This window comes from Acyrthosiphon pisum, chromosome A3, assembly GCF_005508785.2.
Source record: "Acyrthosiphon pisum isolate AL4f chromosome A3, pea_aphid_22Mar2018_4r6ur, whole genome shotgun sequence".
In the NCBI taxonomy this organism is placed as follows: domain Eukaryota; kingdom Metazoa; phylum Arthropoda; class Insecta; order Hemiptera; family Aphididae; genus Acyrthosiphon; species Acyrthosiphon pisum.
In genome coordinates this window covers 5787479-5802553 of record NC_042496.1, presented here as the reverse complement: position 1 = coordinate 5802553, position 15075 = coordinate 5787479, and the positions used below count along the sequence as shown (strand labels likewise).

The window sequence follows — 15075 nt, the reverse complement described above, 5'->3', positions numbered from 1 at the left end:
GACCATAGCCATTTTTTTTCTTGTCTTAGTAATGAGTATAACGGTTTAAGAATGTCTGCTGCTCTTGGAACAAATTTAATGTAATATGTTACTAAACCTAAAAATGATTTTAACATAGTTTTATTTTCTGGAACCAGGGCCGATTGTATTGCATTTATGTGTTTAGTTAAGGTGTGCAAGCCATGCTCATCGATTTTATGACCTAAATATTCAATTGAATTTTTGAGAAAACTACATTTGTTTTGTTTAACCTTAAACCAACTTCGGATAAAACGTTAAGTAATTTTTTTAATCTATTGTTGTGTTCTTCTACCGTTTTTCCCGCAACTATTATGTCATCTTGAAATATACCAATCCTTTCTAAGCCTGTGGTTGATATTTCCATGGCTTTTTGGAATTCCCCAGCTGAGCTTTTTATTCCGAACGGATTTCGAGTATAACTGAATAGGCCTTTGTGAGTATTTATTGTAGTGTATTTGCGATCACTCTCTTTAATTACCATTTGTTGATATGCATCTTTGAGATCTATTTTAGAAAAATATTTTGAGCCACTTATATTCGCATAAAGATGTTCTATTTTTGGTAAGGGATACTCAGTTCCTTCCAATACGGGGTTGATTGTAATTTTGAAATCACCACAAATTCTAACTGTACCGTCGGGCTTAAGAATTGGAACAATTGGAGTGGCCCATTCGCTATAGTTCACAGGAGTTAAAATATTATTATCTATTAAACGATCAATTTCCGACTCTACCTTAGATTTTAGTGCTAAAGGAATTGACCTTGGCTTGAAAAACTTGGGTATTGCCCCCTTTTTAATGTTTAGCGATATTTGGTATTTATTAAAGGTGCCGATTTCATTTTTGAATAAATGCTCGAAATTTTTTAATATATTCTCTATATTTTCGTTTACATTTATAGTGTTATAAATGGGAGAATAGTTTATTATTTTTAAATCATTTCTACCAATTAATGGCGGTCCTCCGTTTTTTATTACGTAAATGCACATTTTAAAAGACTTTTTCAAATATTTAGCATTTACTATTAATTTTCCTATTGGGCTTATATCATTTCCGACGTAATCGCGTAGTGAAATATCGTTTGGTAATAAAGTTAAATTATTAAAACTTGTATCATATAATTGTTTTGACATTACACTATGCACAGCCCCCGTATCTATTTCAAATTTTAAATCTTTATTTTCAATTAATAAATTGATTATGTACGGTTTTACTTTATTTTGAAAGTTATTTTCAATCATATTAAAAAAAGTGTCAGATAAATTGTACGCGATTGCGTCATCATGAATATTTTCATTCGTGTTATTACCAGAATTTTCGGATAAAAATTTATTGTGTGAGCGGTTATCATACTTTGGTTTATTGTTCTTACTTTTACACATAGGAGCCAAATGACCTTTGATATTGCAAATATTACAACTGTAGTCCTTGTATCGGCATTCTTTTTGTGTGTGGTTTGATCGACCGCATGTTCCACATTTTGATTTTTTCCGTGATTGACTGCTTGGCTGATTTTGCTTGCTGACTTTGTTTTTGATATTTGAAGTCAGCTTCTTCCTTTATCCATCCGGTTTTATTGTTGATTGTAGATTCTTTTGCAGCAGAAATTTCCATAAGTTGCGAATATGTGATGCTTATTTTTGAGGCATCTTCCTCTAGTAATCGATCTTGAATTGGTCCCGCGTTCATACCAACAACAAAAATGTCACGGATTACAATTTGTAATTCCGTTGAAAAATTACATTTTGATGCTAGGTTCTTTACTCTTGCTCCCCATTCAGCTACAGTTTCGTCTGGTCTCTGCTTTGCGTTGTAGAATGCATATCTTGATGCGAAGTACGATTTCACTGGCTTGTAATAATTGTTTAACAAACCTAATAGTGTGTCGTATGTCTGAACGTCTGGTTTTGCTGGAACGCATAAACTGAATAATATTTTGTGAACTTCCTCACTAATTGAAGATAGTAGTATAGCTCTCTTCTGGACTTCGTTACTTATTCCGTTTGCAATGAAAAAATTTGTAAGTCTTGATTCAAATATTGTTATGTCGTTTCCAGATTCAAATGTTCCTGGTGAACCTATTATATTATGGAATTGAGTAATATTTTTGTTATCCTCACCCATTTTATAAATATTTTAATTTAATATGAGATGAGTTTAAAAATGTTTATCTTCGTCGCCAATTTGTTGTGTATTGTTAATATGAATAATAACATAAACGTATATTATAGTCTTTTATTATGAAAAGTATAAATCGAACTGACGTACATATAAAATTGTCTACTTGCTAATGACCGATGGACAATCCCCACCGATCGTAATATGATACTTATGATTATTATTGTTAATATAAACGTTTAGTATATAATGTAAATGCTGAATATGCAACAATATATATTATAGTTTAACTAGCCACGATACGTCTAGGCGGCATCATAAATAGGTTATACTTGTATTTCTCCATATTAGGTGTAATAAAAAATACCCATTAGATAAGTATACTCGAAACATATTGATGAACCAAAAACGTATTGGTACTAACCAGAAACCAATTAACCCGATCATAACAATTAACAATACATCGTACTTAATTTACTTCGATCCACCAGTATAAAATAATAATAATTATTAATAATTGCGAATTGCATTGGTACGTACACAAATAACTAATAAGTAATAAGTAACAACAAACAATTAATATACCTACATCAGAGCCCGTGGGGCTGTGGCAAGTCTTCCATGAGTCATTATATGAGCTGATGAACATCGTAATCGTACGAGCACGCGGTTACATTATTATATTACCATCACCAGTTTGACGAGTGATTTTGAAATATGAAATATTAAAAAGTAAGAAGAGTACCAACAAAAAATGCAATACCGCGATGTAGCATAGATGATGCGATATGAGTAGGTAAGCCAATATCTAATATTTCGATATCGACGTGTTTGTGTAAACGTGATATTTTTATAGTTTGCCGGGGGAGGGGTGGCACGAACGCGTGTTTACCATCGGAATTCAATTATTATTTATTTCGAATAAATATATAAGCAAGACGCGCGATCGTCAAAATATTATAATATTACTCGCATGGGATTTGTAATAATTAATTTTATACTCGTGTAATATATAGGCGCGTTTAATATCTTTCTTTTCGGCTATCCGCGCGAGAAATATCATAAGGCTCGCTAGTCGCTATACATTATTATAATATTACTATCACGTATTATATATTATGTGAGTAGGTATACCTATTTACGAATTAAAATAAATTAATAAATCAATATAGCGACTACGCGTCTTGTCGTACACATATCGCTTGATGAAAATACACACACACACACACACACACATATATTTATATTATTATTGGATTTCTCGCCGACGACTCTACGAGTAGGTAACAACACGAAGATGTAAGTACACGTATAGTGAAGATGCAAACGAGCCTCCGGGACAAACGCGTCTCGATTAATTGTGGTTTTTCTCAGACGAATGAGGCTTTCTTCTTTTTTTTTATAACCGATGACAACACGCCCTGCACACCGAATTATAATATATTATTTTCAAGTTCCAACGACCTAGTCATTTCCGCAGCATCCGTCATCCGTCGAGTCTTGGTTTTTCCTCCACCCCGACGCGGTCGCGGGTGATCACGCTTGCGCGCACCTATATAGAGGTGCATATCACAGCCACAAGTGTGTGTGCGCAGTCAGTCGTAATATTATAATCAGCTCGATTGTGATATTATACATTACTAGCTGATCCCGTGCACTTCGTTGCCCATTAAAAATGCATCGAATAATATATTATTATATTATATAACTTTAAAAGTTGAAACCCGTGGCAACCATTTATAAACAAAAATGTCCATAGTAAATCTCAAAATCCCCGTTTGAGCACCTCCCGGGGTTGGTCCTCTCTCTTTTTTAAATATATCTTCTGCCCAGAGGTCTAATCTATCTCTGTACCAAATGTTCCCGTGCACTACGTTGCCCGGCAACCAATAATAATTATTATAATGTCTTCAAAACCCGTGGTAACCGTGGCAACCAAAGGTCACAGGCAGACGAATATTCTATCTCATCCCGGGGTTGGTTGCCATGGTAATATGGACACACAGACAGACAGACATACATTCATTTTTTTTTATATATATATAGATAATATATGTGTGGTCTATAGGTTAATGCTTAATATACTTAAAGCGTGGACGAAAATAATTAACTAATCGTTTATAATAATGCAATGATTATACACAGAAACGTGCGTACTTACATTTCGTGCAGAGGAATAGAAAGAATAAAGTGGAAAAAAAATAAAGTCGCTGTATTGACACGTGATTACAATATACGATGAGCCTAGGTCCTGCGGAAGTATCTAGATACTACAGAGGCAGCGAAATTGTATTTCCATTCACATGCATAAATAAATTAATAAATATTATAAATAGTGATCGGTCCTGATCACGTGTAATTACATATATAGATATAAGCACATTGGCACGCATAGCTACCCTGGTCTACGGTATTTACATGTACGTGGTGATCGGAAATTCTTGATGCGAAAACTGTGAATATTTCACGAAAACTGCGCATGACATTCTCGATCAATAATAAATGTTTACCATGTTACCGCTGATGTAATTTATAGGTTATAACGTTTCTATAATATTTTAGTGACAAATATTAAGAGGACGTGATACCTGCATGTGTTGTCTCAGTCTTACAAGTGCATAATATAGCAAATTATATACGCAAAGCAGAACACGTGTAGCTCCGTTAGCTTAAAAACTAGAGTGAATTGACCTCTTATAAAATCTAAAGGTAAGATTATTATCTAGACAACCTCGTGAGCTTTTTATTATATTTTAATTTTTAAGCGAGTTATGAGTATTTTAAAATATACAAACAATTTACAATTTTAAAATACTCATAGTTCGAATAATAATATCTTCTACGCATACGTTTCAGCGCACAGTTTCGAATCTTCATGCTCTGCCTGTACCCAGGCCTAAGTCGCGCATTTGTCTATTGTCAATGAGGTGGCGTAGAAAGTATACCGGACGTCCATTCAATGTAAACATGTGTGGGCAAAAATCTTTTATATTTCGTGAACCATGTGCATTATATAGATATATTGTGTTCGAGAATTATGTATCGTTCATACGCCCAACAAACACAATAGATTAGCACATGTGCGTTCGATAAATACAGGCACAATGTTATAATAATAATAATAATAATATACTAATCATATAACGTTTTGTTTTTACTTGAACAATGTACAGGTAATCGTTAATTGAGCGGTATTTCAATACAACAATCTGATGGCTAAACATTTTGGAATTAATTGGGTCTCATTAATTTCAAGACAATTAAATTATTATTATTATTTAATTTGCACGTTTTACCTCTGAACGTCAATAATAATAATTATGATTAATCATGCCGATAGACTATATTATATACCTTGTGACTATTCGTAACTCATTTTTACCGGAGAGCGAGTTTTAAAGTGTGCACACTGGCACACTGCAGGGTAAATAGGTTATAATCTATATATATAAAAATGAATGTATGTGTGTCAGTGTGTGTGTCCATGTTACCATGGCAACCATTTATATTTTATTTTAAGATTTCTGATGGAATGTTTTGTATATAAATGGTTGCATTGGTGATCTGTAAAACATATTATTCATATAGAGTTGGCAATTTTAATGGGCAACGAAGTGAACGGGATCAGATATGTTTATATACATAGATAGATTATACCTCTGAGCAGAGGATAGACTAATTTAAAAAGGGGGAGGACCAACCCCGGGAGGTGCTCAAACAGGGATTTTGATATTTCATATGGAAATTTTTGTTTATAAATGGTTGCCATAGGTTTTGAAGCTATTATAATAATAATTATTGGTTGCCGGGAAACGAAGTGCACGGGATCAGCTAGTAATATATAAATTACTTTATTCACAATTATATCATCAAATATAATTATTAATATCATAGGTTGACTGATATGTGTATCTAGTTTCGTTCATAATCGAATTCAAATAAATATTAAATCATCTCATTTCATTATTTAAAACTGTCCATTTTCGATGGACAAAAATCAAAATAATACCTTGGAATGCCAACGGCCCATAACAGTAATAATAATTACCATGTTAGGTTCTATCACCGGATGGCCTCCCTCTTTATGTAATTCATGTTATAATCATATACATATTATTTTATTATCATAATATTATTATTTTATTATTATGCCATATATAAGCATAGATTGTTAAAAGAAAAAAATACTGTTAATTGTGTATTTTGTTTATAAGATACTTCAATTAGCTGTATACTAAAATCAAACGAATGAAAGTTACACACATAAATTCAGCTAATAATATTGATCTATATTACTTATAAGTTATAAATATTTGTACAGGTGATGCTATAACTGGTCCGACGACCGACACTGTACTACACTTCACTCGGTTATAACATGTCATATGCTGATTCAGTTATGTATACTTAATTTTTGGAAAATATGGAAAATGCTTGCCCCAATTTATGTTGAACCCATGTTTTTTCAGGTTGTTTTTGTATTTCTTCGGTGTATTTCCAGTAGCAATGCAACGACACTATAGTCACAATCTCGAATGCGGCACCTATAATAAGAAACTAAATAATTTTAAATAATTTCGAAAATCTACTAACTAATAATAAATGTAATTTATATCATATAAGACGTGCTACTTTGGGTATCTTCCCTAATCTTATTATTCACATCATTCTTACTTGTCTATTATCAAACCTACTTATTATACTAAGAACATGTATAGATTGTAGATTACTTCAAATCAATAATAAAAAAAAAGTGCTATTAATAATTTGTAGTTTCGTGTACCTAGTTTCTTTTTTTTTTAATTATGGAATAATTAAAATTCTGTTTTCATTAAGAAGTGTATATTTGTATATAAGTTTAATAGTATATACTATTTTAGCTCTATTACTATATTAAATTATGTCTACAATATGGATATGCAACTTAATACTTAGTACTTACCGAAAAGATGTATAGTAAATTGAATGACTTTGACAAAAACCCAACTCGATCTAAACGTTTATATTATCGTGTTAAAATAACTGTATGAATATATTTTGATGTAAGTATACATTTTAGATTTATTCTAGTATCCTACCAATTGGCAATGATTATGCCTATACATTATAATATTATATACGTTATCAACTTAAGTTAAACTTACTTAGATCTATGAAAAATAAGATGAATTATGTCTATAATGCATCCGAATCCCGTTATGAATATTGCTCTATGAATATGACTTGTTCTATTCTAAATAATGTAGGTATATTCATATTAGTAATTATTTTTTTTTATTATTAAACAGTATTATACATTGATAAAAGCGTTATTTTACATATTTTTATTATTATTATTTTTTTTTTACTTAATATTAGTTATTTTTATTTAAGATATTATTATATATTTATATTTATTAGAGTGATAATTTATCACTAAATATTAATCAGGAATATATCAGTCAAAATCATAATATTATAATATTTTGATGATACCATTGCCGGGCACTGCAACCTTAGAATGATGTATAATATTGCCAATATTGGAGTACATTATTGTGTAGGGGAATAAGGTATATGGGTTATAACTTATAGAACCATTGAGAACATTATACCTTTTTGGCCTAACGATTGAGAACACTTAAAATTAACAAAGAACTTACCACCGTCAAAAAAAAATTGAGTACGAATTTCCGTGCAACGTAACCATATAATTTATTTGGCTGTACGCATAAAATAAATATTCTTGAAAAAATTCATTAATCAATAATTATAACCATATAAAAATATATGGGCACCTTACAATATGTAATACAAATATATGAATAAAAAATGTAAAATAATATGTATAACTTACAAAAATATGTAATATACAAAACAATTTTTTAAAAATGCTTACCACTATATTTATTTATTTAAAAATACTTTTATTCAAATTCTGATTTCAAGTACCTATACCTGAAGACCATAATATTTTCAAATTCCTGATAATTTTTTACTACTCAAGAAATGTCCTGTGGCTATACAAACTTCAATTTTTCAAATGAAAATCCCAATTTTTTTACTGTTAATTATTTAGAGGGTGATTCTCTTGAAAATGTTGAAGTATCTAAATCAAAATTCTTATAAGTAGTTTCTGAGTTATTAAAATATTTATACTAATGATAATAATCCTTAAATATGATTTTCCAAAATATAAACCATATAATGTAATATAAGATGTATGTAATATTCGTTATACTTAAATAATTTTTACAAATAATTTATATTGATAGATCAATAGTAATTACTAACATTTTCAGATCATCTAAGCCTCCCAATCTACTTACCTATATTGCCATAGGACATGGACATATTAATCTTAGTACCTTGACTCTAACTATCGTAGCTATTTTCAAAATTGTTTCTGCTTGAGTTTCAATTAGAATTTTAATAACAATTAACATAATATTATATTGCCGGATTATTTTAATATATATCGTACTCAAATTATCATTCGATTAAATCTGACAACGTTGGAAAAAAAATAAAATATCGAGCGTTCTCAATCGTGTTACCAAAAATGCCATTCTCAATTGTACCGTTTTGAGTTTCCAATCGTATTTTACCGGGTATATGAGAGTAATTCCAGTTCAAACGGTCTACATATTAATTGTAATTTGTATGTCATAATCATATTTAAATATTTAAAATATCTTTGAAATAAAATACAACGGATAGAATATGAAGTGTTATTACGTAAAGCGAGTGACAAATAATTATTACTGTTATTATTGCTCCGATGGCGTAAATGGATCCAATGTAGTTCATCTGATTAATACATTGAAACATCGTCAACACCTGGTGTAAAATTATCAAAAATACATCTGTTCAGTGTGGTATATCATATTATACGCAATAGTACTGCGTACGAGAACCTACAATGTAATGTTTAATAACATGCGGCCGATGAACACATCCGTGGTCGCGGTAAAAAGAAATCATTAATAATATGTTACTATTTATAGGTGTACGTCTGTGAAGCTGCCCCTCCCTGTTTTTAAAAATCTTCACTTTTGGAGTAGAAGTTTGCGAATTTTAAAAACCATTTATTTGCAAAATATTGATTGGCGGTGACCGGTGGGGGGGAGGGGTAACTTTGCAGACGGTCGAGGAGAAGATATGACTGCGCTAATATTATGATATATTGTATAGAACAAAATAGTATGATTATATATACAGTTATACCAGGTATCCGGCTGCTATCATGAGCGTATACTTTGTGATCAAATCTGTCCGAAGTTTTAACTCATAACTTATCATTATTTTTTTGTTTATAAAATTAACATATTTAAAAAATAATATGTCTTGCTTTAATTTTTGATTCAACTCCAATTAATGACTAATAATTGGGAGATGTGTACAAAAACGTTGTATTCCTTATCGACGTAGCTAAGCATTTTAATCTCATCTACTGTTATAGTTACGGTCAATCGTACCTACCTAATATATTATCGAATATCAATTTTAAAAATACCGTAATATATTCTTCCCTTTTTTCTGAAATATTTGAAATAAAATAGGTATGTATTAACCCTAAGCGCATAACGTCTAACGAAGACGCAGGTCACGTAAGCCATCAAACACTTATTTCGTCTTGCTCATTTAAAACAATAAATAAACAAACAGTTGATTAGTAGTACCTACCTATACCTATTATCTTGTATTTACTTTTGCGCGGGTCTTACTTGTCAACCTGTTTACACAATATCCGACGAACAACGGACACAATAATAACACGTTTATAAATTGTATAGCGCGCGATCGGGGACGCATATCAACGGGGCAGCCTACCCTTTGGCAACAGTCAAAACGACTATAATAATATAATAACGATTTCTACCAATGTACCGTCGTATTATATATATACCTACCTACACGATCCATATACGTATACGGTCCACTACCAGGGTAATACTATTAAAATATTAATTCACTCCACGCGAGAGACATCGAGGCGATCGCCTCCGGGTCCCGCACCTAGGTGTACGATATCATGTATTATAATAATATAACATTATACTCGTGTGCGCGCGGCGCCATCGCAAAACGCCGACAATTATGACGAAGACGACGATGTTGATGATATTAAAAACTACTAATAATAAATATATATCAACGGGATATATTGCAGTGCACTGCGTCCTACCGGAAAATCTGTCGGCACCTGTCGGACGCGATCCGATTATAATAAGCGGTTGCCTTACGACGACTCACGGACTCCGATCCGTACGCTAATACATAATAGTATGACCGCTACCATTTAGGCTCGAGTTCTCTACGTGCATTTATGTATGGTATGCTCGTGATAATTTTTGTTATTTTATATTTCTATGATATTATAATATTTATACATAATTTATATCCATAAAACGGAAATCACTACACGGCCAAACTTCCGTAGACCATTAACATATTATATACTGTCTAATACCATCACAGGTGATAGAACACGGGCCCCATTATGTACGGTTTTAAAGGAAATGCACGCCTGAGATATTTAGTCTTCGTGATAAAATTGTGTAAACGATGATATTTAAGTATAACCATATATAGGTAGGTGGACAATATTTTTTATACTTGACGCTATACTAACGTTGTTGCCATATACTGTGCTAATGAATTGTTTTGCCGAACTGTTGGTTTGTGCTTTAGAGTTTTTATTTTCTTTTACTACCTATAATCCTATCCAAATGGAATTAAGAGGACGTCACGCCCGCAATAAGACCTACAGTATTACACACGCGTACGACATAGACAAAACGCATTTCGCAGTCTAAGTAAAACTCGCTGAACTTTGGTTCTAGAGTAAAAATACTTATTATAAAATTGAATTGTGAAAATATTTCTGAAGGGCTGGCAGTTGCGTATTTTCCGTTATACCCAATATGACATTAATTTTAATATAGTTTAGGAATAGAAAAAATGTGAACATTTTAAAAATACCTTTAACTTTTTAAAATTAAAATTTTTTTAAAAAAACGCAACGACTTGCCCTCAGAAATATTGTCACAATTCAATCGAAAATTCTTTACAACTCTTAGTTGGGCTGAAGGATCATAACATATCATCAGATCTTTGACCAAAAGACAGTATTATAAGATACGACACCCAATAGAGATACTGCAGCCCTTGGGTATCAATTAAATTAGAAAGGCGTCTTCCCAACTAACCCCCTCACTCGTAGAACGTACCCTTGGAAAAGAATCGAAGAGATGCGTTTGCATCCCTTTAGTCTCTAAAAACGTAAATCGTTATTGGAGAACCCTCAATGGAAATTCGTAAAATACTCAATATACAAGCGGCCTCGATGAACTAAAATTGTATTATAACCAAAGCGCACCTGCTGCATACCATTTATTAGCTGTTATAATTTAATAATAACAACAATACATATTTTGACGGATTTCGGGGCCGAACCAGTTGCACGCAGCTTATACCTAATAAGTACCTATAGGTATGACTATACCAATAATGATATGCTATTATAACGACGGACGCACGTTCGCCCGATAGAAATCGAAGGACCTGAGTGAATGAGGCGTGTGTAATGTGTATACGTGTATATTTAGATCATACACGGACACAACTTTAATATTATGAATATCATCATCATTATCGTTGTATAACATTATATCGCTTTATTCTTTATAATACGTGCGTGTAATATTAAAATTAATATAGGTAATGGATATAAACATATAATTCACACATCAATAATAGGTATGTAATAGGTATTATAATAAAACTACACACATAGAAAAGTGTAGTCGTTTCAACACACCAACGTGTTAATGTAGTACACATTTGCACGTCGTTTTTCGCTCAGAGATAAATTGTAGTTGATTCAACTATAATTTATTGTTAAGACATTGAATTTCTTGTAAATGCTTGATTTGTACACTCAAACTCTATTAAGGGGTAGATACAACAACAACAGTATTTGAAATAACTGTGTAATTAATCATAATGATAATTATAACAAATGTAAAAACAACACCAATAATAGGTTATTCTAATTCCACTATTGTCAAAATAATATGTATAAAATAAATTAATTTTAACAAATATTTCTAAGTCATATTAACTCCATTTGTAATAATTGTAATTTTTCAGCAATTTGTGGAATTAACACATTTCAATAGTTATATTCACTCCATTAAATGTTAATAAATTTGATATAACATACATTTCTTAGTTATATTGACTCCATATGTGTTCAGAGTAATTTATTAGAATTTTGTAGAAATAACACAGTTCAAAATGAATATTCACTTCATTAAATGTCAATGAAACTTACCTATTAGATACTGATGCATATAGTTTTTTGTACTATTGTGCTACACCGTCATGATTTTTTATATAATTTAGAGTACTTACATAATAAATACAAAATACCATACAAACAATATATTATAGAGAACATGGAAATAAAATGTTGGTTATGGTATCTATTATTTGCAAGTGTACCTACAAAAACTTGCATAGTGGCGTAGATCCAAATTTTTTCTGGGAGGGTTAAAGCATATTTATGATATAAATTGTTAGTTAAGCTAAACATAATTTTTATATTATTTGGAATAGGTATTTGGTTTTCTTTTGGGTGGGGTGGATACCACCCCCTTAATTACACCACTGCACTAGCATGTCCTTACACTTATGCATATACATTCATTGTTCATAAGATCTAAAAGGTAAATGATTTAACTCTCCGTTTGGGTATAATTATGTTTTATTTAATGTCACAAAAATACATAATTCATTTACATAAATTAAATAAATATAATAATATAAAATGTATACAATAAATTATAAAATAATTAAATAATCAAATAATAATCAGCTACATAAGTTATATACATCATAATGCATATCTTAATGAAACAAAATTAATTCCATTTCCTAAAGTTCTAATGATTGTAGGTGTAGGATCAGGTAAATCTGTTAAGTAACAACCACCAAATTCAAATTGAGAATTTAATTCTACTTGATATGCATAATAATGACTATCAAAACCTACAGTTATTATTTGCTTATATATGAAATAAGGAATTTTTAATTCACCAATAAATATTTTTACTATTTCTCCAAAAATGCAATTATCTAAATTGACTTCTAATACTAATACCATACCAGGTTGGTATAATATTCCTTTATAATCCAACCATGATACATATACTTTCAACTCTGTAGGAATTTTATTTAAAAAAATTGATGACAATTCTACAGTTGGAGCAATTATAAAACTTTTGCTCATTTTTAAAGCTGGCCCTAAACCAGACATAGTCAAATATCGACTTGCCATTTGCAGTTGAATTTTATTTGCTAGAGTGTGACCAAGGTTGATTCTACAAGGAATTGAATTTGCAAAAGCTTTTAATATCTTATGCTTGGCTTCAAATCTAATACAAGAAGTCAATATTAATGGTCCATTTTTAATTAAAAGTCTCCCATAATGGGTTAACATGTGAAATTTAGGTTTAAGATTACTTCCAGATAATAACAAATAAAGTCTATTATGTTCAGCCACTATTTGATCCAATAAATGAGAACATTCGGATTGAATTGTTTTTGCACAGCAAATATCAACAATTTTTCGCAACGCTATATACAATTGCCAAACAGGGGTTTCTATAGGAACTAGTTCGCCAACAATTAATGTAAAATACCTAACAAGACACAACATTTCAGAAGATGACATAGTTATATATCCTTTATTTAAATGATTTTGGTTAATTGGTGGAGGTGAATTTTTGATTTCTGAAACTCCATATTCAAATAATATTATGCGATTATTTAATGTTTCTAATGTAATATACTTATCATTTATTAATTGTGTGATTATAACAGCCATATCATAACGAGCAACTCCCTCTGTTACATCATGCATAAAATCGCATACACTATTAATTATTACATGATAATTAGGAATAGCATTAAATACACAAAGTTCATTTACACCTGTTTCAGATACATTTTCCTGAAGGACATCTAGCATATAGTTTTCTTCACTTCTAAGTGATTCTGTACATTCTAAAAGCATCTTTTGAGCGCTTGTTTTATGGGAGCGACAAATTCTACAACAATAATTGGCTGAAAAACTTGACACAAAGCCTAATATAGAATTAAGACCCAAATTGTCACCCAAGACTAGTCCAAGAACAAAATACACCTGAATAATATTTGAATTAACTGTAATAGTAATTCCATTTTCTTGTAAATCAATTAAATCATTAATCAGAGAAGCGAACATAGTTTTATTATTGAATTTTGAATTTCCCAGATCTGAAGAGTGAAATAAGAATGCAGCAAATATATTATCTAATGTTGATAAATATTCTGGGGGAAAAGCAGGAATTGTATAATATACACAGCCCATTTTATGTATACCAGAGTGCGATCCTAAAGGGTTTCCTATTTCAACATCATCATAATACAAGAATATAGGAAAAACAATTTTATTACTAAATTTATGTTTGATAGACTTCCAAGTAGTACCATTTAGAAATGATGAAAGTATTTGATTTTGGTTGGTAGAAGCTTCAGTATATTTAAAGGCTGCTTCGAAAACCCCAGGAAATTCAAACAATAGTCTAAGATTTTGTTTCATTGATAGCAAATGTCCTTGAACTGGTACCATTATTTGTCGATCTATGCCAGAAATATTTTTTTTTTCAATTGTGTGACCTATCACTATTGTTTTGGGTTTAAAAAACAAATTATTATCCTCAAAAAATTTAAATCTCTGATATTCAGTTTTGAAATTGAAAAAAGGATTAGCCAAAGTATCAAATAAATAATCTATTTCATTTTTTTCAGAAATACTGCACTCCTTTAAATGAGGCATAACCATGTTTTTTAAAAATGAAACAATACCACTAGAAAATAAATCTGATATTCCATCTACTATTTCCTGCAT

The 15075-nt window shown here is 30.8% G+C and overlaps 2 protein-coding genes across 2 annotated transcripts; both read right to left on the bottom strand.

The window, feature by feature from the left end:
* Positions 1-6418: 6418 nt before the first annotated feature.
* Positions 6419-9483, bottom strand: LOC100568657. The gene is made up of 5 exons (XM_003240523.4): positions 9345-9483; positions 8883-8957; positions 7283-7371; positions 7081-7130; positions 6419-6682 (listed from the first exon to the last, which is right to left on the bottom strand). The coding sequence occupies exons 1-5, from the start codon at positions 9417-9419 to the stop codon at positions 6546-6548; spliced, it is 426 nt and encodes a 141-aa protein (XP_003240571.1). The 5' UTR covers positions 9420-9483; the 3' UTR covers positions 6419-6545.
* A 3534-nt stretch (positions 9484-13017) lies between these two features.
* On the bottom strand, positions 13018-15075 carry LOC107884141. The gene is made up of 2 exons (XM_016805664.1): positions 13976-15075; positions 13018-13825 (listed from the first exon to the last, which is right to left on the bottom strand). The coding sequence occupies exons 1-2, from the start codon at positions 15073-15075 to the stop codon at positions 13018-13020; spliced, it is 1908 nt and encodes a 635-aa protein (XP_016661153.1).